Source organism: Neocloeon triangulifer, unplaced genomic scaffold, assembly GCF_031216515.1.
Source record: "Neocloeon triangulifer isolate White Clay Creek 2 clone unplaced genomic scaffold, ASM3121651v1 ptg000014l, whole genome shotgun sequence".
NCBI lineage: Eukaryota > Metazoa > Arthropoda > Insecta > Ephemeroptera > Baetidae > Neocloeon > Neocloeon triangulifer.
This window is the reverse complement of record NW_026775556.1, coordinates 7,220,534-7,239,645: the sequence shown is the minus strand read 5'-3', so window position 1 is coordinate 7,239,645 and position 19,112 is coordinate 7,220,534. Positions and strand designations below refer to the sequence as shown.

General features: G+C 41.4%; 4 protein-coding genes across 4 annotated transcripts; 1 reads left to right on the top strand and 3 right to left on the bottom strand.

Moving 5' to 3' along the window:
- Positions 1-106: 106 nt before the first annotated feature.
- Positions 107-4,755, bottom strand: LOC132200211 (uncharacterized). The gene is made up of 3 exons (XM_059625488.1): positions 4,471-4,755; positions 3,899-3,978; positions 107-3,569 (listed from the first exon to the last, which is right to left on the bottom strand). The coding sequence occupies exons 1-3, from the start codon at positions 4,677-4,679 to the stop codon at positions 358-360; spliced, it is 3,501 nt and encodes a 1,166-aa protein (XP_059481471.1). The 5' UTR covers positions 4,680-4,755; the 3' UTR covers positions 107-357.
- Positions 4,756-5,104: 349 nt separating this feature from the next.
- On the bottom strand, positions 5,105-6,574 carry LOC132200419 (zinc finger protein 511). Its single transcript, XM_059625864.1, has 4 exons — positions 6,222-6,574; positions 6,082-6,171; positions 5,922-6,033; positions 5,105-5,860 (listed from the first exon to the last, which is right to left on the bottom strand). Exons 1-4 carry the CDS (start codon positions 6,356-6,358, stop codon positions 5,501-5,503), a joined length of 699 nt encoding a protein of 232 aa, XP_059481847.1. The 5' UTR covers positions 6,359-6,574; the 3' UTR covers positions 5,105-5,500.
- Positions 6,575-8,153: 1,579 nt separating this feature from the next.
- Positions 8,154-10,181, top strand: LOC132199294 (uncharacterized). The gene is made up of 2 exons (XM_059623899.1): positions 8,154-8,385; positions 9,680-10,181. Exons 1-2 carry the CDS (start codon positions 8,193-8,195, stop codon positions 9,850-9,852), a joined length of 366 nt encoding a protein of 121 aa, XP_059479882.1. The 5' UTR covers positions 8,154-8,192; the 3' UTR covers positions 9,853-10,181.
- LOC132199288 (nucleolar protein dao-5) lies at positions 10,140-17,244 on the bottom strand. The gene is made up of 10 exons (XM_059623888.1): positions 17,111-17,244; positions 15,590-16,076; positions 14,926-15,534; positions 14,524-14,874; positions 13,487-14,467; positions 13,184-13,389; positions 12,614-13,034; positions 12,271-12,554; positions 11,773-12,216; positions 10,140-11,649 (listed from the first exon to the last, which is right to left on the bottom strand). Exons 2-10 carry the CDS (start codon positions 16,073-16,075, stop codon positions 11,427-11,429), a joined length of 4,005 nt encoding a protein of 1,334 aa, XP_059479871.1. The 5' UTR covers position 16,076; positions 17,111-17,244; the 3' UTR covers positions 10,140-11,426.
- Between the last annotated feature and the right edge of the window lie 1,868 nt (positions 17,245-19,112).

Genomic DNA, 19,112 nt, shown 5'->3' with positions numbered 1-19,112 from the left:
ACAAAAATATTTACATATACAATTTTAACCTGTAATTAAACAAGAATAAATTTTCAAAATTTGCATTTGGAGAAATTTAATGAAGTAGTAAATGACACTAAAATAGTTCGTTTGTAATAAATTATTTATTATTAGAAACGCAATTGTCAAACTTAACCAAAGTTTTTGTCGGTTTTTGTTGTCACTTACAGACAGTGGAATGCAAATTATTTACAAACAAAAATACTTAAAATAAAACTAGTTCAAATTAACTATTGAGGGATTTTCTAAAGATTATTAAAAATAGTAGCCACTACATCTGGATACCAAATCCGAAGGAACTAATAATTTTTACAATGGAATAAATACGCATGAAGTTCAATCATCAAGGAAAACTTCTTCTTTGATGCTAATGGAATCGAGAGAATCATCTTCTAGCATTGCCGAATCTTCACTGGAGTAAATAACCCGACTCTCTTCCTCTAATTGCGATTTCGACTCTGCCTCATTGTTTTTGTCGGCCTCTTCTGGATGAGAGCAAAGAATGTGTCTAGCCAAACTGTTCGGGTGCATCCACTTGCTGCAAAACCAGCAACAAATCCGTTTCCATTTGCCCTCTTTTTGCTCAATGAACTTGTGACAGGATTCCGCTGTTGTCACCTGGCCCGATACTGATGGGCGGACGGCCAGTTTAGGGAGTAATTTAGGCAAACTGCGCCGCGCTGGCTGCGCTCCCTCGCTCAATGTGCCGCTGAGCCCAAGTCCCGCCCCAGCAGTCACTTGCATTGCTTTGCATTCTTTAGTGTGCTCTGCAAATTTTTCACTCGCCACTGGCACCCCACACACTTTGCAGAACACTCGGGTGTCTACAACTTGTGTCAAAACTGTGAAGCTCGTGCCCTTGGGATGGTTCTGCACTTTGCTGTGCCGACAGAAGTTGCACCGAAGAAGGACCGTCCCGCAATGGTTACAGCTCACCTTTATTTTGTGGTTCGGAAGTTTTGGGAGAGTAGGGGCGGGGGTGGATTCCTCGATAATCGGTTTGATTATTAAGATCGGTGCTAGTGGTACTTCAAGCTCCACAGGTTTTGGGGCGTGTTTTTCGGTGAGGTGGTCGACCATCTCAGCAGGGGCCACTATCTCATCGCAGAAATCGCATTTCCGACCGCCTCCCAATTTGAGTGAAGAGTCTAAGATGTCCATGTCCATGTCCTCATCGTCGTCCGAGTCAAACATGATTATTTCATCAGACAACTTTGGTTTTTCAGTTTCCGTACTGTGGGGTACGGGCACCTCAAGGGCCTCTTTTATGTGTACTTTGTAGTGGGCCAAGGATTCAGAGGCAAGGACGTCCTTTTGGCAGTGGTAACAGGTCAGGGTGTCATCCACTGGATTACTTGTGGACACATTTTCCTTGGCGTGGACCAGCTTGATGTGTTCGGTCACATCCTGCATTTTGTGGCAGTATTTCCGGCAGTAGATGCAGACAGTGTCCAGTTTCCCCTCGTGGTCCTTCTCAAAGTGCTCCCGTGCCTCGTGCTTCTCCTGTAACTTCATTGGGCAGTAGTTGCAGTTGTAGATCCTGCCATACCGCTGGAATGAGAATCTGCAAACCAGGGCCTCTTTGTGAGCTGTCTCGAGGTGGCTGATGTAGATATGGGATTTGAAAGACTTTCTGCAGAAGTTGCAGTAAAGTATGCGATCAACAGCAAGTTGGTCTTTGAACTTGGGGTCGAGCAAATGGTCAAAGTAGATGTGCCAGTGAATGTGGGCGTTTGTATCGAACTCCTTGTTGCACACCAGACACTGCTTTTCAATGCTGCCTTCGTTGCAGCAAAGTATCATGTGGTTGTTGAAGTTGTTGGGATTGTTGAATCTTTGTTTGCACTTGCTGCACTCTATCCTCTTAGACCTTTTATAGACCCTCCCATTCTTCCTACTCTCCTTGGCAAAGTACGCTAGGACCTTCAGGTCCTCAGGAGCTTTGATCATTGGGGTATGGCATGACTTCTTCGATGTGTGACGAAGGTAGGCCGTCTTGAGGAAGAAGTACAGGTTGCAAGTTTCGCAGTGGTAGCCCGATTCACCCAATTGGTGGACAGCGCTGAAGTGGTATTTCAGGTTCTCCAACGATCCCATCAATTGTCCGCAGAACTTGCAGGCGTGCAGCAAAGGGTTGATGTGGCATGCGTTCATGTGACTGCTAAGGCTGACCTCGCAGGGGAAGTAGAAGTTGCACTTTTCGCACATGATGTCCAAGTGGGCGTGGCACACACCCTTCAACTTGGTCACCTCCTCCTGGCCATGCGTCAGCAGAGTGTGCACAAGCAGGTCAGCCAGGGAGCAGAATTTTGTTTTGCAGACGGTGCAAAAAATGCTGCACAACTCGTGCATTTTTTTCATCGTTTGGCATTGTGGGAAAACGTTGCAGTTTTTGTCAGCGTGCCCTTCGACTTTCTTGTGCGCGTCCATGAATTCTGTGTACATCTCCAAGCCGCAGACCTCACAGATGGCCTTTGGCTTTTTGCGGCAAACATGGTACTGAAAGAGCGTTTTGAAGCGGAAGTTGGTTTGACAAAATTGGCACTGAAATTGGTTGGCGTCAGGATGCTCCTTGATGTGGTGCTCCCGAAGACTCTTGTCATTGTCTGCGTTGAAATCGCAGAGTTGGCACTTGACATTCTCGAACTCGGATGGTTTTGAGGCGTGCATGTTCAAAATATGACGTGCAAGGATGGCCTCGTTAAGAAGCTTAGAGCAAAAGGTGCACTTCATCAGCTTGGCGCCAGATGGGTTGACGGTAGCAGTAGTGTCTCCCTCGACAAAGAAAAGTTCAAATTTGTTCTCACTTTCGAATTTGTGTATCTTCAAATGTGATTGGAGGGGAAGAATTCCAATGAAATTTTTGTCGCACGTCCCGCATTTGAAAGTGCCACTTGTAGAACTTTTGTGCACTTTTTGCATGTGTTCATCAAAGAATGCCTTGAGATTGAAAGATTCCACGCAAAAGAGACACTTAAAATCATCCACTGCTTTCACTTTGGGTTGCGTGACTGCATTGTCCACGTTTGGACGTTCCAGCACACCCTCAAGGAGACTTAGAAGAATAGAATTGTCTGAAACTTCCAGATCTTCACTGGCCTTGATGCAGGTTGCAATGTGCTTCCTCAAAAGACCGCCACACGAGAATGAGGCTTTGCAACTCTCACAGGTTTTGCAACTCATGTGCTGTTCAAAGAACGTCCCTCGGGGACCTTTCTCTTGACAGTAGAAGCACACCACCGTAGGCTGAATTTGAGAAGCCGTGTCCACAGGAGAAACAGCCTCAATAGTGGGTATCTTTGGTGGGCTTGGTGGCGGAATCTCATCGCCAATTTCTTCTTTGCCTGTGGAAATTTCGTCATGTTCTCTTTTCTCCACTTTGACGACAATTTCCTCATGACTGCGGGCTGCAGACGTGGATAAAGGAAATTCTATTTCATCACACTCCAGCTCCATCTTTATTTTCACCGGGTGTAAATTCAGGCCAGAAAAGATTTCTTCATCTGTCAACCTTTTTAATTTAACGGTGCAAGTTCTCATCCAGCCACCTGTAGATAAATGATGAAATAATTATTTATCTCATAATCTGATCATTTTAAAAATACCATTTTTGTAAAAAAAAAATGTAACATATTTAAAATAGAAAAATCAATTTATTAATTATAAAAATTTCATGTCGGTAAAAAAATTACACAAAATTTTTTAGCTGTAGAGAAGCTTTTATAATAAGTAATATAATTGTTTGTTCTGTATACGAAAATATTGATTTTGATACAATAAAATCTCATAACAGTTAGTTTCAATAAAAATGAGAAACTATCCGAAAGGGAAATTGTAGCAAAATAATGTTTGAGAAAGTTAATTAAAAGCAACACACGTTTGTAATATTCGTAGAAAGGGTCTTCCATAGGCCACCAAGCATAATCTTTGCCATCATCATTGAGTTCGAATAAACGTCTGAAACACCAATAATAAATTATATTATATTTATTTTTAATAAAGTTATCACTAAGCAATAAGCTTCATTCATAATAAATATTTGACCACAGCAAAAAATATAGTGAAAAATAAAACATTATATGTTTCTCAATACCGGTATAAATAGAGCAAGCAAGGGGAAATTACTATGCTTACATTAAAAAATTGCTCTTTATCATACAGCACAAACGTCATGTAGCCTTAAAATATTTTTGAAGAATTAAAAGAATTTGCTGTTAATTAAAATGGAAAATGTCCATAAAATTAAACGGTAAAGAAAAGCTTTAACAATTTTTTTGTTTTTGTTATTGCCGGGCTCAACGCGCATGAAGTGTGTAGCATTTGGGCTATACATAAAAAAGTGTGTTAAGTTCCAAATATCTGAGCTGTTAATAAATAATGCCAGTGGTTACTCATTCTCGGAGGAAAAAGAAAATCACAGAGAATGATTTTGTGTGATTTGTGACGCACCTCGCCTCCCGAGCACAATTCATGCAGCTGCGCTTGTTTCGAATCGAGTTTTCGCAGACTTCCTCGCCTGTGCCGCTTTTCCACCACCTCCTCAGCCTGTCCAAGTCCACCTCGGACAGTACGATTCCTCCGTCCACCACTGGGGCGACGCAGAACACGCACACCGAGACGTCCACGTCCATCGGAAAGCTGCGAATTCCGCTCAGCATGGAATTTTGTTTGGAAACATAATATGGTGGGATGGGAAGTGGATTGGAATTTGTTTTCGCCCGATGGCATGCCTATGCGACACCAGCGCCCCGCTACGATACGTGGTGGCCATGAGAAATAACGCAAGCAGCCGGTCAGTCCCTCTTTCGGGAATCGCGAAAAAACGGCGGGGAGAGCGAGACGGTGCTATGGACATTTGAAGCTTCTAATGTCCATAGACGGTGCTTTCGCGCGGAGCAGTTGAGGAGCATTCCTGGGTCTCTTGTGGATTATGAAACTTTATTTGGTACGTGGCTGCACATGCCTTAGCATTTTGTTGCACTTCAATTTGAAAAATTCATAATGAGTGATTTTAAAATTAAAAACAATGGAGGTGCCATAAAAAATAACAATTAACAACAATGAAGAAATATGAGAAATTTATTTAGTTCTTGTTAAAAAAAAAAATTACCCAAGTAAAAAATTAATCACTATAATGATTCAATTATCTAATTTTTATTTATCTGTCAAAATTTGGATATAATTATGTGCTTGACATTGAAAATTTTAATTATTGAAAATTAATATTTTTGAGGTCTCAAATTTTGTTCTCGGTCACCGAAATTTTTTTTACATAACATAAAGGAGACTTAATGAATATTACTGCATAACTCACATATTATTTGATCTTGGAATTAATACAAAATATAATATTTACAAAGGTTTAAATTAGTTCCTTACAAAATATAAAATTCTTAAATAAAATATTAAAAAATCAAGTAGGACGCAGTTAAAAGCATAAAATTTTAAAATTTCCAACGTTTTGAACAATTTTCTTCAGTTATGAAGGAGGCAAAGCCTGCTCTAAGTCTTGCATGTCTATTGCAGTAGGGGTGTTGATTATGCTAGGGGCTGTCGCTCTTTGGTGCCAACCAGACGCCAGTCGTCCTCGCCCACGTCTTCCACCACCGCCGAGCACCTGAGGAGTTGGATTTTCAGAAGCAGGTTTGCAGGGCTTTTTCTTCTTAGGCCGTTTCTTAGGCTCCGAATCAACTTCCATTGAACACGAGTTGAGGTTGCTTTTTCGAGGGACAACGTCATATCGGAAGTTGGCTGGAAAGTTGTGCATCTCCACACAGTGGGCCATACGCTCTTTGGCGTTCCATGATTTGAGTGGACACTCAATGACAAAACAGCTGAACTGAAAATGAGATGATTAAACATTTTAATTTAAATTCAAGTTTTCTCTAGACCAAACTAACCATTGGTGTTTTGGACGATTGCAATTCGAAGAAAGTGTCGTGTGATTCACAAATGTGCAAGTCGAGGAGATGAGCTGATGCTAAGTGTTTGTGGCACTGATGGCACTCGAACCTATGATTTTTTTTAAGGCTGAGCTTTGTATTTATTCGGAAATGTTACCTGTGCACGGTATTATAATGCTGCTCCAAATCAAGGACACTTGAGAGTTTTTCGGAGCAACCGTGCACCTCGCAAGCAAATTCAACACTCCTGAAAAAAATTACTTTTTAAAACTTAAATTTTTTTACAATTGAACGTACTCATTTTCAATGTCAATGTCGATGATCCCAAGAACTTTATATGGACCGCAAATTGCATCTCCGGCGGCGAAGTTTGGGTCCGAAGCAGATCTCCTTCCTGGGATTATTTGGTTGACTTGGACAAGAATTTCGTCCATTTTTGGGAAATTTTTAAAAAAATTTGAACAAAACTAACGGGAGAGTTAAAATATCGATTAAAAGAACAGCTAAGATTAAAAATTTCCGTTGAAAGAATTCAATAAATAAAAGAGCTGAACACCTCCTCTGCGTGATTTGTTTTCTTTCCATAGCAAAGCACGACGAGCGGGCAAAACCAAAACAAAGCCCATGTGATATCCCCTCCTCCGTCGCGGCCAGTCGCGGCGCCTATCGAGGGGTGCCATGCGCACTGCTGCTCATTTCAAATGAATGGCATACCTGGTACATACTTCTGAAATACCACAAACTGGAGAGGAAATCAGATTTAAAGGCTTTCGCCTGGGAATGAAGAGTCGGTACCAAGGACGGCATTTGTCTGCGGCAATAGCACGTCATACTTTCATTAAACCAGGACGCTCCGTTTTTATTATTTTTGTCATGTGCAATCCGTGCAATCCATTACATTATTTATTTTTGTATTCACAAATCAATTTATTACTGTTTATTACTAATTGCCGTTTTCAAGTAATTAATTTAAAAATTATTTTTTATTTATAGGATACTCTGCTATTTCTTTTGACGAGGATTTTTAAATGCATTAAATACAACAGATTTTAAAAGGAATAATTCGTATTATAATCATTACAAAGATAAAAATAGTCGATAGTTGCGTCCCTCGCTGAGACAGGTGAATCTCGGTCAGCTTTTTCTCCTTGCTGCTGCTGCTCCTGAGAAATTGCAATAATTGTATTTTTCGTTTGAAATAATTTAGCTCTTTGACGAGGGCACATATACTTGAGCACGGCGCGCGCTGCTTATTCTTTTATGCTTGATAAATTTATTTCCGCTCGCAAATGCATGTTTGCATATTAAATAATCCAACAAATTTGCAACTTTTTCCCATTCAGATCAGCTCTATGCAGCTGCAAGAAAAAAATTTATGAAAAAAATTTGCATAATATAAATAAATGGCATTTTTATAATAATTATTATAAAATAGTCAATATTGTTTCAAAACAGGTCAATCTCAATGAGATTATACAATTTATGAGTATTCTGAGAAACTTAATTGATAGATTTTAATCCAGTTTACGGAGATAGCAAAAATACTGGATGCTGGAGAATAAAATAAAAATAATTGTTACTAAAATTTTTATTGTGAATTTACGATTATAATTGCATTACCAAATTTCAATATTACTGTATCCTAAATAAATTATTTAATGTTATTATCATCTTTCTTTATCTCAAAATAGAAAAGCGTGACCAAGAGATAAATTATATATATAGATAATGCCCTAGCGATAAAATTATGCCCTCAATCAAAAACAATTTTAAATTATTTCTTCTCTGAACTGTTGTGCTTAGCACAGGTCTTTGATGACTATTTTTAGAAGCACATATCGTCGTGGAAGCGCAGAAGTTCTCTAAGTTCCGAGCGGCAAGGGCGCAGATGTTCTGGCAAAGAGAAAATCGGCAGCCGGAAATTCTCTAACTTCCAATTTTGCCAAACCGATTTTCTTCATGATTTATTATGTATATCTTGCAATTTAAATTTTGAATATTAGCAAAAACAAACTCCTAAATCATCTAGCTCATTTGCAGAGGCTGCAGTAAAAAAGGAAATGCACGCGGCACCTTCTTTGAAAATCCCTCGTCTTGAGGGCGGCCGCGAAGGGTGTTGTCGAGCCCGGCTGAAAGGGGGCAAGTGAAGCAGGATTGCATGCGGATGCCCCCGCTAAAACGATTTATTCTGTTGCTCCGCGTGGAGCGGTGTGCGTTCAGCTCGAGCGAGCCTTATACCCATTCCATTTTTTCCGTCAGTCTGCAAGGATGAGTCGCTCGCCGCGGAGGTGCCTATTTGGCCGTCCGGATATAGCTGTGCTGGAGGAACAGCTCCAACAACTCGAGCGCGAGGCGGCCGTTGAATTTCGCACACGATTGGCAAAATATGAAGTTCTCCCTGCCGACATTTTTGTCGCGATTGCCGAGCCGGAGCCAAACGCCGATCAGCAGCCGCACAATGGTATATTTTCAGGATAAAGTAAATTTTATTTATAGATTAGAAAAAAAAACAATTGGATACGTCAGCGTAAGCACGCAAAGAGAGGAAGTTGCGCAAAAGGGCTGGCCGCTGGATACCATTTGCGGAGTTGCACTACTTTTCATCATGAACGATGATACAAAATTACTCAAAGCCATAGATATTCATCCAGAATTTCCTATTTTTAGTTCATTGATATATTTTACATTAATCTTATAAAAATTATTTATAATTAATTTGGCATGAAATAGATTTGAAAAGCTTAATTAAATGCGTGGTGACGAAAATCAAGTGTATACGTAGTTAAAAAAATGCTTTCCTTTAACATTTAAATTTACTAATGCAAAATTAAAAAAAACCTTTTTTTATCAATTTACTTAAATACATTTTGTAACTACACATTTTTTTTATTCATTATTTGTTAACCTAATCATATCAGAAGATAATAAAATGTTAAGTGGAGCTATCCACGTTTGCATAATTATATTGATAATAAAATGTCTTTCTTGTACTCTGAAGTCGTAGATTACTTGCGCAACAAGCTGTAAGCCAAATAAGTAAGCGATCATGGTCCAAACCGATCAATGCACTTGCCATATTAGTGGAAGTTGGCAGGCAAGTTACGGTGAATGGATTTAAGAAGACTAGCAACTCAAAATTAAATATAAAAATGCAAATTTTATCTAGTAATTTGATTTTATATTCAGAAATGAATTTATTTTATTAAATTTAGATAACACAAAAATAATGCGTACTCTCTTTTCCTTCACGCCCCAAACATAAAAAAGATGTCTCTTCGCCCAAGTACCAAAATTTATGTTCTTGCACGTCGAGTGCACAAAGAAGAGATTAATTGTTGCATGGGAGTATGAGTCGGCCGACTTGATGTAGGCCGCGTTGAAAAAAAGCCAGGCTAATTGGGGCCTCCGAGGTGGAGTGTCGTCTGCGCTGCCTTTTCTATGACCAAACTCAATCTCACTCCTCGGAAGGAAATGGACGTGGGAACAGCACTCACAGGGGCCCACCTCATTCACACCCACCTGAATGCCAGACAGACACTCCATATTAAACAAAATAATGCGCGGCGGCTCGAGCTGCCGGCAATCCCATCAAATTAATTACCGGCGCACACGACACGAGTGGCCGTGAACATGCGCTTCGACTATGAAACCTTTCTTCCCACGGATTTTGTCAATCAGCTTGACACGCGAAAAATATAGGAAACAAAATTTTATTCCTGCGAATCTCAAGTTGGATGTTAAATTATTGATTTCAGAGCTAAACGACAAGCGAGAAGAGGTTGTAGCTGCTGAGGCTCCAGAAGTCGGTACAGAGAGACTGGATATGAGTGAATCTCCACATCGCCCAGACGAAGAATCCCAAAATAATCTAAGTCCTTTGCAAACTCCCGAAGAAGAACTGAGCGCAGAACCGACTGACAATGAATAGCTCCCGAAACTCTTCACTCTAGTATTTCCAGCAGGGTTCAAATAGTCAGTTTAAGGCGTCACTTTTCTTTCTCAGTCAGCAAAATCACAACCCTAGTCCCTACTATGTGTGACCAAAAACCAATTTTAATTATTAATTTCTCAACGTGAGCCTTGATTTTAACATAAATCAAATCCAAATAGCCGTAGCGTAATTTATGCTGATTGTATCCTATTATACTTAATGAAATACTTAATTTTGCTGTGCTAATTTATTGGCTATGTTACAACAAGTAAAAATCTTGATTAAAGAAGAACCATTATTAAAGAAGAAATATCTGCTTTTTATTTGCGCAATGAAGTAGTGGCTAAATTCAGTCATCTGTCAATTCTGGAGTTCAACGTGCTGAAGAATCAGTCAGGCAAAACTGGTAGGTACCGTGATCATTGCGGTTGAATTAATTGAATACCTCCAGAACAATAAATTTAACTTTTGGGGCAATCAGAAAATGAGTAGAAAAATATTTGATTCCCTAATATTTTTATTCATTTTAATGCTTATGAAAATACGCGTGTCTTTATTCATAACAATAATTATAATATTATTACTAGTACGATTATTTGCTACTTTATAATTATTTACATTCAAAGGGTAGGAACAGAAACAGCGTTTTGTAAAAATACATGTGTCTGTGAGTGAAGGCACTTCACAGGAGCTGAGTAGTCAAAATGTTGGACATTTGAATTTTCCTGTCAGAAAGTAATTTAACTTCTGTTACTTTTAAATCGAGTCAATCTTTTTTAACCGTGAACCAAAAGAGAAAAAGGCAAACAAAAAGGGGTGAAAATCTTATATTTGAATGCAGTGCACTAGAGTTGCCAACAAGTGAGACAGGAAACAAAGTTTCATCTCTGAATAATAAGTAAAATATAAAACTCAATCAGAGAATTTCTTATTAAAAAATTAAGCACAAAAATTTCCAAGGGAGTGGGTCAAAATAAATAGCTGGGGGCAAACACAGAAAATTTCATATTGAGTATTATGTGCAGTTCACATAATAGAGAGTTCATTCCAATTTAGTAAATAATTTTAATAGTAAGGCGGCGCGTCCACTCCCAAGGCAAAGACGAGCGTGTCTCTATTTACAAAATAATAGATAATAAACCAAAATTATTTAAGATCATTGATTAACGTTCCAATTTTGCTGAGCAGTTTCTGTTTTAAACGCCGTGTGCCTGACAATATGACTCGTTCCTACGTACGTTTACATTTGAAAAACCTGAGAATAATTTATCATCTGGAATTCTTACTCATTACTGGCGACTTAAATTTTCTTGTTAATTTTTCAGGTATAGGTTGAGCAAAATATTAATAGGTATTAAGCTCTGTTCTCCTAATTCAATCATATGTTTTTATAAAAATCACTTTCACAGCTATTAATTATCCAATTGGTATGAGCACTATAAAAAATATTTCTTTTCCGCAACAATGTCAATACTAATAGCGTAAAAATTCGAATTTTATCACACTTTCAAGTCGCGCAGCAAAGTTAGAATCCAGAACTCAATACAGCAAACCTGGTAAATGAAGGCAGCTCACTCAGCAAGGGAACGAACGTCACATATCCGAGGGCGGTCGAGATCCTCTGGTTCTTCACCCAGACCTTCGTACGCCTCAATTCTGTTCCGCACCGAGGTGCAGTACTTAATGCAAGAAGCAGGGGCTCCTGGAAGGGGTCCCAGCTGTTTGGCTCTCCAGAAGCCGTCCAAAGTGATTAAGTGTTTCACATAGCTTGTATAGCTGCCAAAAGGCTCTTGCCTAAAACAATTACAAAAGATAATTAAAATTTATTCTTTGGCTACATGCTTTATCTTTAGGTGCAATTTTATGATAAATTAAAAAATGGTTTGTCTGAGAGTGTAAAATTAATGATAAACTTGCCTTTTCTTCCACTCGGCCAAAGTGCGATCATCCATCTGAATGTCCGCTCTTGTTGTGTGCCACCGGCCTCGAGGAGGTCCAGTTTCTCCAAGCCATTGAAAGTTCAAATTGGGACCTTCGTTTCTTGCCGTTCTCTTGACCAGAGGTCGCTTTGCTGGTGCGGTGACGTTACTCACATTTCCCCCAACAATGCGAACTGTTATTGCTTCTTTGGCAGGAGCAAGTCCCCTTGCCTTCTTGTTTGGAGGAGGTCCTTCAGCAGGCACAGGGATTATTTCAACAGAAGGCGTAAGCAATGTGCGTTTGGGCGCAGAATTAATTGTGGGGGTTGAGGAAGACGTTGATGCCGTTGGTGGGGGTGGAGTCAGTTTCTTTGACTTCGGAACCTCAGGGAACACCTCTGCCAGAGCCGACGTGTCTAATGGGTTGGCGGTCTTAATAATTCTGTGAAAGTAAAATTTTAATACCAAAGTAATATTTAAATTCAAGTTTTAGTACTTTTCCCGGTGCTGCCTGAGGAAGGTGCGATTGGAGACACTTAGCTTGGTGTAGTCGGAGCAGCGAAGTCGAAGACTTGAGTAGTAACGACACTTTTTGCAAAGGTCAGCCTCAGGTTGCACTACAATGGGAATCAGGTCCTGCCTGAGGACCTCATTGAAGCGATCTGTTGCCTGAGGCTCAAGACAATAAAGTTGGGAAGAAGCGGCTCGCCGTCCACACAAAACACATGCCCCAATCTTTGCTGTTTCTTGGTGGTGTTGGTGACACAAAAACAACCCGCTCTGCAATTATCAATAAGGACAATTAACATCTTTGCAAATTTGATTTTAAGTTACTTTACCTTTGGGTCCAGTCCTCGAGCAAGGAGGCCTCGGACACGTCTCTTCCACTTGCGAGCCAATGGATGAGGGGCTGGTTGCTTGCAACCAGCAAAGCAACAAGTGGCAGCCTCCTTTTGCTTGCGGATTTTAGCCTGTGGAGGCCGCCACGCAGCCACAGAAGCAAGAGGTCGGTCTAAGTGCCGGAAGCAGGCGTCACAGATGCAGGAAGCCAGAGTCAGAACAGGCTCTCTTGCGAGGACTGCGGACTGCTTCTCAATTCCACCCTTGAGCTGAGATACATGAAGAGGAGTGTCGTAAAGGCCAAACTTGTTGTGACAGTAGCAGCACACATCTTCACATGGACGACCTGGATGTACGTTGCTGGCAGCAGTTTTTTCAGGGATCACCACCTCGTCACGCTTTTTGGCACCTTTCTGTCCACTGTAAAAAATTCAAGTGGTATATTATTTTCCAATATGGGTTGACAATCAAAAACAAACTGCACACAACAACAGAAGAGTCAGGCAAAGGTTAGATTTTGCAGGCCTAGAAAATTAGTAAGAATGCAATGTAATTAAATTCATAATTACAGTTCAGCCTCTGTATCGAGGCCATCACCGACGCCTATGCCGGGCTGGGGCGGTTTGGCTTCGCCCAAGTGCCGGCCTATAATCAGATCCGAGATAGTTGGCGTGGTCAGGATTAGTTTGGCCAGCTCACCATTTGAGATCGGCAGGCCAGGGTACCACAATGCCTTTTTGCGGTGGCTGCTTTTCTGGCCTTCTTCACCATCACCCTGAAAATCACTCTTAATTAAACCAAAAGTTCATTTCAAAACTATTAAACTCCAAATAATAAAGGAAATAAAAAATAAAAATTGAGCTTATTCTCACCTCGTGGCAAATGGCATAAGTTTTCTCGTTGGCTGTCTCACTTCGGTGGCCTTTCTTCTTGGCCGGGGTGGGCCTCACAACTAACTTAAGTTTGGGTACTTTGGGTCTCTCCTGTTGAGCCAAGCGTGTTGATTGAAGACCTAGTGCTCCAAGAACACTCTCCTTTGCAACAAGGTCTTCATCTTTGGTGGATTCAGGGCTGGATGTTTCTCCGTTAAATTTTGGACTTGATGAAGACTCGGAGCATGACGTAGAAGGCTCTGAAGTGTCTTCCTTGGAAGGTTCTACTTCAGGCTCAGGCTTGGTGGATTTCTCTTCATTAGATTTTTTGGCTGCAGCTTGCATCTTTTTCTGATAGTACTCCTCCCTTTTCTTTTTCTTTCTTTCGCTCTCCTTCTTGGCTTTGGAAAAGCGCTTCAGTTTCTCTGCCTTGCCTTTGGGTCCACTTTTCTTTACAGCTTTTGGCTCCTCCTTTTCCTGGGTAGCCACAGGCACTTCATTTTCTTCATTGACCTTCTCCTCCTCCGGGACTTGGTCAACAATGTCCGGTCTCTTGGATATTTCTTTGGGTTTATCTTGCTTCTTGGGAGTTTCTTCCAAGCAAGCAGCAGCAGTTTTATTTTCCGCAGTTGGTGAAGGCTCAGACCCATCTGATGATTTAACCGGCTCAGACAGTTCAGATGGTTTAACAGGCTCAGACACTTTTGGTGGGTCAACAGGCTCAGGGGCCAAGTCAGTTTCAGTCTCATTCTTCGTTGTCAAGGTTTTTTCGACATTCTCGTCAGGCTCGAGCTCTGTAGCCAAGACTTCATCCTCTGTAGCCAAGACTTCATCCTCTTGAGCCATCTGTTTTTCTCTTTCCTTTTCCTTAATGTAAATCTCCTCCATCCGTCTCTCAATCTGAAGGGCTTCTTCTCGAGATATCTTAGTGATATGCTTGTCCGGCGAAGATGCACTTGACTCACTTTCGCTCTCGCTTATCTACATAACAAAATTCATTTAATACTTGAAAAAATCTGGGGGAAAAACAAACTGACTCTTAGTTCTTCCATTTCCTCCTCAGCATCTGGTTCTCGACGAATGTTCTCCTTGAGAACAACTTCGTTAGGATCCTTCCGCAACAAGTCCGCAACCTTATCCTTAATACACGAGTTAATTGGTGCAAGTGTTGAGTATCTCTTGTCAATTTTCCAACGGTATTCAATAGGAATTTCACTTGAGTCTTTCAGGAAGGATGAGGTCTGTTTAGCCGCTGCAGATAAGGAGTTAATGATTGGGGCTGCAGAGAGGGGTGGTATTGGGGGTGGTGGGAAAGCAGTGGTCCCTTCCTTTGCATCGGCACTTGGGCTCTGGCTCATTTTGTTCCTCAACTTGGCTTGCATGAAAAGCTGTGGAAAATCTTAGTTATACAAAATTTCACTTCATGAAATATATTTTACCTGGAGATTGTTTGGAGAAATGACAGAGTGCTCCATAGGTTTGTCAACAGGTCTGTCAGGTGGAGTGATTGTCGCGCCTTCAGGACTCCGAGGAACAACATCAAGAGGCGCAGGCTCTTTCTTCTTACTTTTTAACTGCTCCAGCTTGCGACACGCTTCGGTCAGTGTTTGCATGACATCCACCTTTGGTTTTTCGTCCCTCCTGACAACTTCCTTACTGCCTTTTGAGGCTTCCTCGGAGATCTTCAATATATCTGCTGGATCCTTAGGCATCTCCTTTGCAGCTTTGACAGGCTCCGCCTCAGCTGGAACAGGCTCTTTTGGTGTTTGGATCTCCTTAGGAGACTCTGCAGAAATGGCTTCCTTTGCTGAAGCGTCTGCAGGTGGTTTCTCTATTCCTTTTTTGCTTTTTGGTGTCGGTTCAGACACAGTTTTATTACATTTTGTATTCTTTGGAGTTTCCTTTTTGGGGACCAACTTGAAGTCAGTCTGGCTCTCCACGCTTTTGCTGCCGTTGGTTCTTGACTCCAATTGCTTTGCTTTGATCTCAGTCTTCTTTAAAGCTACAACCGCCTTTTTAAGTTTAGGGTCACTCTTCTTTGCCACCAGCTAAAAATATTCAAATTTAAAATTGATTCCTATTAATTCCTTCAAGTCTATTTACCTTTGTCTTAGCCTTCTTAATCTGTGTTTTGGTTGTTGACTTGGCTGGCGTCTTTACCGGAGACTTTTTTGCCTTGGCCAGGGCTTTCTTAGCCCCCATAGGCACTTTATTTTTGGTTAGTTTCTTCTTGCTAACCGCTTTTTTAGAATCATCCAGAGCAGCGGCGCGACGCTGTCCATCGTTAGCGGCTGAAATCAACAGCCGCTCTAGCTCGTTGTTTCTCTTTTTCTTGGGTTGAGGCGTCGAAGGGCGGCTTGAAGGCCTGCTCGGCGGTCGCCGCCTTGTTTCAGAAGGGGACGTTCCACGAGACCCTCTGAGAGGTGTGGAGGAGCGAGACGAACGCTCGCTTGAGGCACGTTGGCGGGGCTGTCTAGGCACGGGGAACTCAAACGCTGCATCTCGGCCCTTCTTGGCTGCCCCTGTAATTGAGAGACGCCGCACAGGCGGCGAAGCGGCCACCGACGTCATTTTCTCCTTGCCAGCCATTCTGTAAAAAGTAAAACATTGTAAATACAGGATTGTCTTTAAATTTTTTTTATTTGTAATTGCCACTTCAAATTCAATAGTTCTTAAAATGAGTGGCTGAAAAAGTCCAGCCGATCATTATTTTAGAATATTATGAGCTGATAAACCAGATCTTTTTTGATTAGAAAATCCAGTTAATAGCAGGAGCATATTCCTTGCTAGAACTGCGAAAAGTCTATTTAAGTTTATGTCCCTTCAGTTTTCAGATAAGAAGAGCGGATAAGAATTATGATACGCAATTCAATAAAAGAAATTAAAGAAGGTTGAACAACTTTTCCGATAAATAATAGATTACGTTTGCGGTTTTCTAGTTAACATTATTCACACAAAAATCAATGCTAATAGTTATATAAGTAAAGTTAGGAAATTAAATTTTATATTCTTGAAAATATATAATAACTAATAACTTATTAGGCCTAAGGCCTTTAAAATAATTTAATTTTCAGGAAGTATAATTATTTTTCCTCAAGGCAGCTCTCAATTTCAATTCAAATGCGAGAAAACTTCAGATATTTAGATCATCGTTTCCGAAAAATCCTACAATCTACCCACATGTTGGCATTGTAAACAAACCTTTACCACCCCCTTTACTTTTCTCACCGGCGCGTATAAAAAATGCTAATTCGCCAAAACGCTGCCCCAAGTTGAGAGAACCCTTAAAAATTTCTAGAATCGAACCTCTTTACCACTTCCCACGGGAACAAAAGCTAAAAAAACGGCGGATTTTCCAACAAAAATAATACTGCGTCATGGGAATGTCCGCTGTGTTATGCAAATGCCGCCTCCGTTCCCGCCTCCGAGATCAACAAGTGTCACGGGGGCGGCCTTGTAAAGCATCACAAGAAAAGCAAAAAAATATTTTAACAGGAAAGAAATCGTGGCGAAACTTTTAAGGTGACGGTCGGCAAAAGGCATAAACGAGCCGCCTCCGACTCTGCCCCCGAGCCCTAAGAGCTGTGCAACACGGCAACAGTCTGGCCGAGAAGCTTTAATCACCCAGAATCGGCTGTGGATGCGTTCGGACGCCAAAGTGATAGACTACACGGATGCTCAGGGGTCTGAAGACGCCATCGGGGGCGGCCACCAGAGGCGGCGGGGGCAGTGGAGAGCGGCTGGAGGCCGTGAATACTCACGCATTGTGGCAAGCCAGTGACTCGGTGGGAGCGCGCAAACAATGGCGGCTCACGTCAACAGCCCGCCCCCTTCATGAGCCTTCTCCATACGAGTCGGCCGGTTTTCGGCTGGAATTCGCTTTCAACTCGTTCGGCTCAATCTTTCGAATGCTTTTTTACAGAATTTTGGGCGAACGACAGCTGAAAAGCGGAGCGAAACCGGAGGTATGTGGTGAGTAAAAAGTTTACGTAAGCCGCGCTCCTGGAAGGTATACCGTCCCGCAGAGCACGTTTCCTCCTCGTAACCTTGGTTTTCGGGGTCGATTTGCAACCTGGGAAGGTCACGGGTCCGCGATTTACTGATTGCAATCGGTACTGGGTAACGCGAACTATCAAATAATACTGTAAAATCAACCCACAATGCAATTTTGGCGCGGATAAATGGAAAATGAATTGCGCGTTTTGCGCACCCACGGGGAGCCTCCGGACGCCGTGTCGTCGGCCTGCTTTGCTTTCTTTGACTTGTGCTAGCTCTATCGTCGGGAAATTCTTCACAGTACCGTTTTAAAACGCAATTAGCCCTTCTGCGCTCGCCGCCTCGGCCCTTGCTCTATTGGCAGAATTAAAAACTCAACTTTCCTTTACGGGGAAAGCCGGAAAAGCGACAAATTTTCATTGGAAAAGTGGGAAAAAAATTGCTTTTAGAAATTAATTAAACCGGATTCACGGATCCGCCCTAAATAAATTTATTTTTTGAATTTATTTGTGAAACTCGGGTGTGGACGTATGTGTCACGGTTGAGAGGGCTATAGTGGATTATATAGCTCTGCGATTCATTTGACCTTGCTGCATTGCTAAACACAAGGCATCCTCTCTCGTCCATTTTATTTTACGATGTTCTCGGAGCTCGCTCTCTCGCTCACCTGCAGCACATACACATTTCTGTGCCGCGCTGCCTCGTTCGCTGTGCCGTAATCGCCCTCGATTGCATCGCTCTTCGTGTGCTTCCATGCGACTCGCACTTCATGCCTGACTAAGATCCGTCAGGAAAATTAACTTAGAAACACAATAAAATAACCAAAAAAATTATCTTTAACTACAAAAATATATATCACTTAAAAATACACTAATTTTTCTGCAATATATTAAAACTAAAAGAAATTTTTTCCAAAATAATTCTATTATTTTGGAAAAATTTCTTTTATAATTATCATAAAATTGGAATTTTTCGTAGAACAAAATTTCAAGTTCGCTTACGCATCGGATTTTCCAGGGACTTAAATGCGTGGTGCAATTTCCCATTTTCCAGCTCTTCTTTTATTACAAACTTTACAACTCGATAAATTGCATTATATTCTATGAAGCCCTTAGCGACGTGTAAATTATTATTTTTTTATGACATGAGAGGTCCTTTTTTCATTCGTCATCGTAGTGACAGCACGATAAAAAAAAATACCAGCACAAAACGCGATAACATGTCAACGACCGCCGCGCGTAATTCTACTTTACGAAAAAAATTGAAATAAAACGCATTCTGCGTTGTGCTTTAGTTTTCGAATAAATTATGAATAGTGCTCTATGTGTGCTTCGCTTTGTCGGGATCTCGCTTTCCGCCTCCCCTCTTCTAACTATATGCGCAATGCGCGTGATTTTCATTTCCAATCGGTGACCTCCTTTCGGGCGCGTCGCTCGGAAGGTCTTTGACCCGAAGGCCTCCGCAGGAACCGCCTCCGATGCACGCAGCCGCCTCCGTCGGCGGCACGAACTTATTTTTTCAGCCGCGATCGGGCCTCTCGTCGTGCGTCAGCTTCAATTTAAATGAGAAAGTCGTCGGCTAAAAATAAAAACTACCGGCGCCGCTTGACCCAGATTCCGCCGGCTAATGA

Excerpts from the sequence above, each read along its gene's own strand:
- LOC132200211 (XM_059625488.1), bottom strand. The coding sequence starts at position 4,679 with ATGCTGAGCGGAATTCGCAGCTTTCCGATGGACGTGGACGTCTCGGTG. Across the intron at positions 3,979-4,470 it reads AATTGTGCTCGGGAGGCGAG|ACGTTTATTCGAACTCAATG; the intron begins GTGCGTCACAAA and ends TTGGTGTTTCAG. Across the intron at positions 3,570-3,898 it reads TTTCTACGAATATTACAAAC|GTGGCTGGATGAGAACTTGC; the intron begins GTGTGTTGCTTT and ends ATTTATCTACAG.
- LOC132200419 (XM_059625864.1), bottom strand. The coding sequence starts at position 6,358 with ATGGACGAAATTCTTGTCCAAGTCAACCAAATAATCCCAGGAAGGAGA. Across the intron at positions 6,034-6,081 it reads CATTATAATACCGTGCACAG|GTTCGAGTGCCATCAGTGCC; the intron begins GTAACATTTCCG and ends AAAAAATCATAG. Across the intron at positions 5,861-5,921 it reads AATCGTCCAAAACACCAATG|TTCAGCTGTTTTGTCATTGA; the intron begins GTTAGTTTGGTC and ends TCTCATTTTCAG.
- LOC132199294 (XM_059623899.1), top strand. The coding sequence starts at position 8,193 with ATGAGTCGCTCGCCGCGGAGGTGCCTATTTGGCCGTCCGGATATAGCT. Across the intron at positions 8,386-9,679 it reads CGATCAGCAGCCGCACAATG|AGCTAAACGACAAGCGAGAA; the intron begins GTATATTTTCAG and ends TATTGATTTCAG.
- LOC132199288 (XM_059623888.1), bottom strand. The coding sequence starts at position 16,075 with ATGGCTGGCAAGGAGAAAATGACGTCGGTGGCCGCTTCGCCGCCTGTG. Across the intron at positions 15,535-15,589 it reads TTAAGAAGGCTAAGACAAAG|CTGGTGGCAAAGAAGAGTGA; the intron begins GTAAATAGACTT and ends GAATATTTTTAG. Across the intron at positions 13,390-13,486 it reads CTTATGCCATTTGCCACGAG|GGTGATGGTGAAGAAGGCCA; the intron begins GTGAGAATAAGC and ends AGTGATTTTCAG.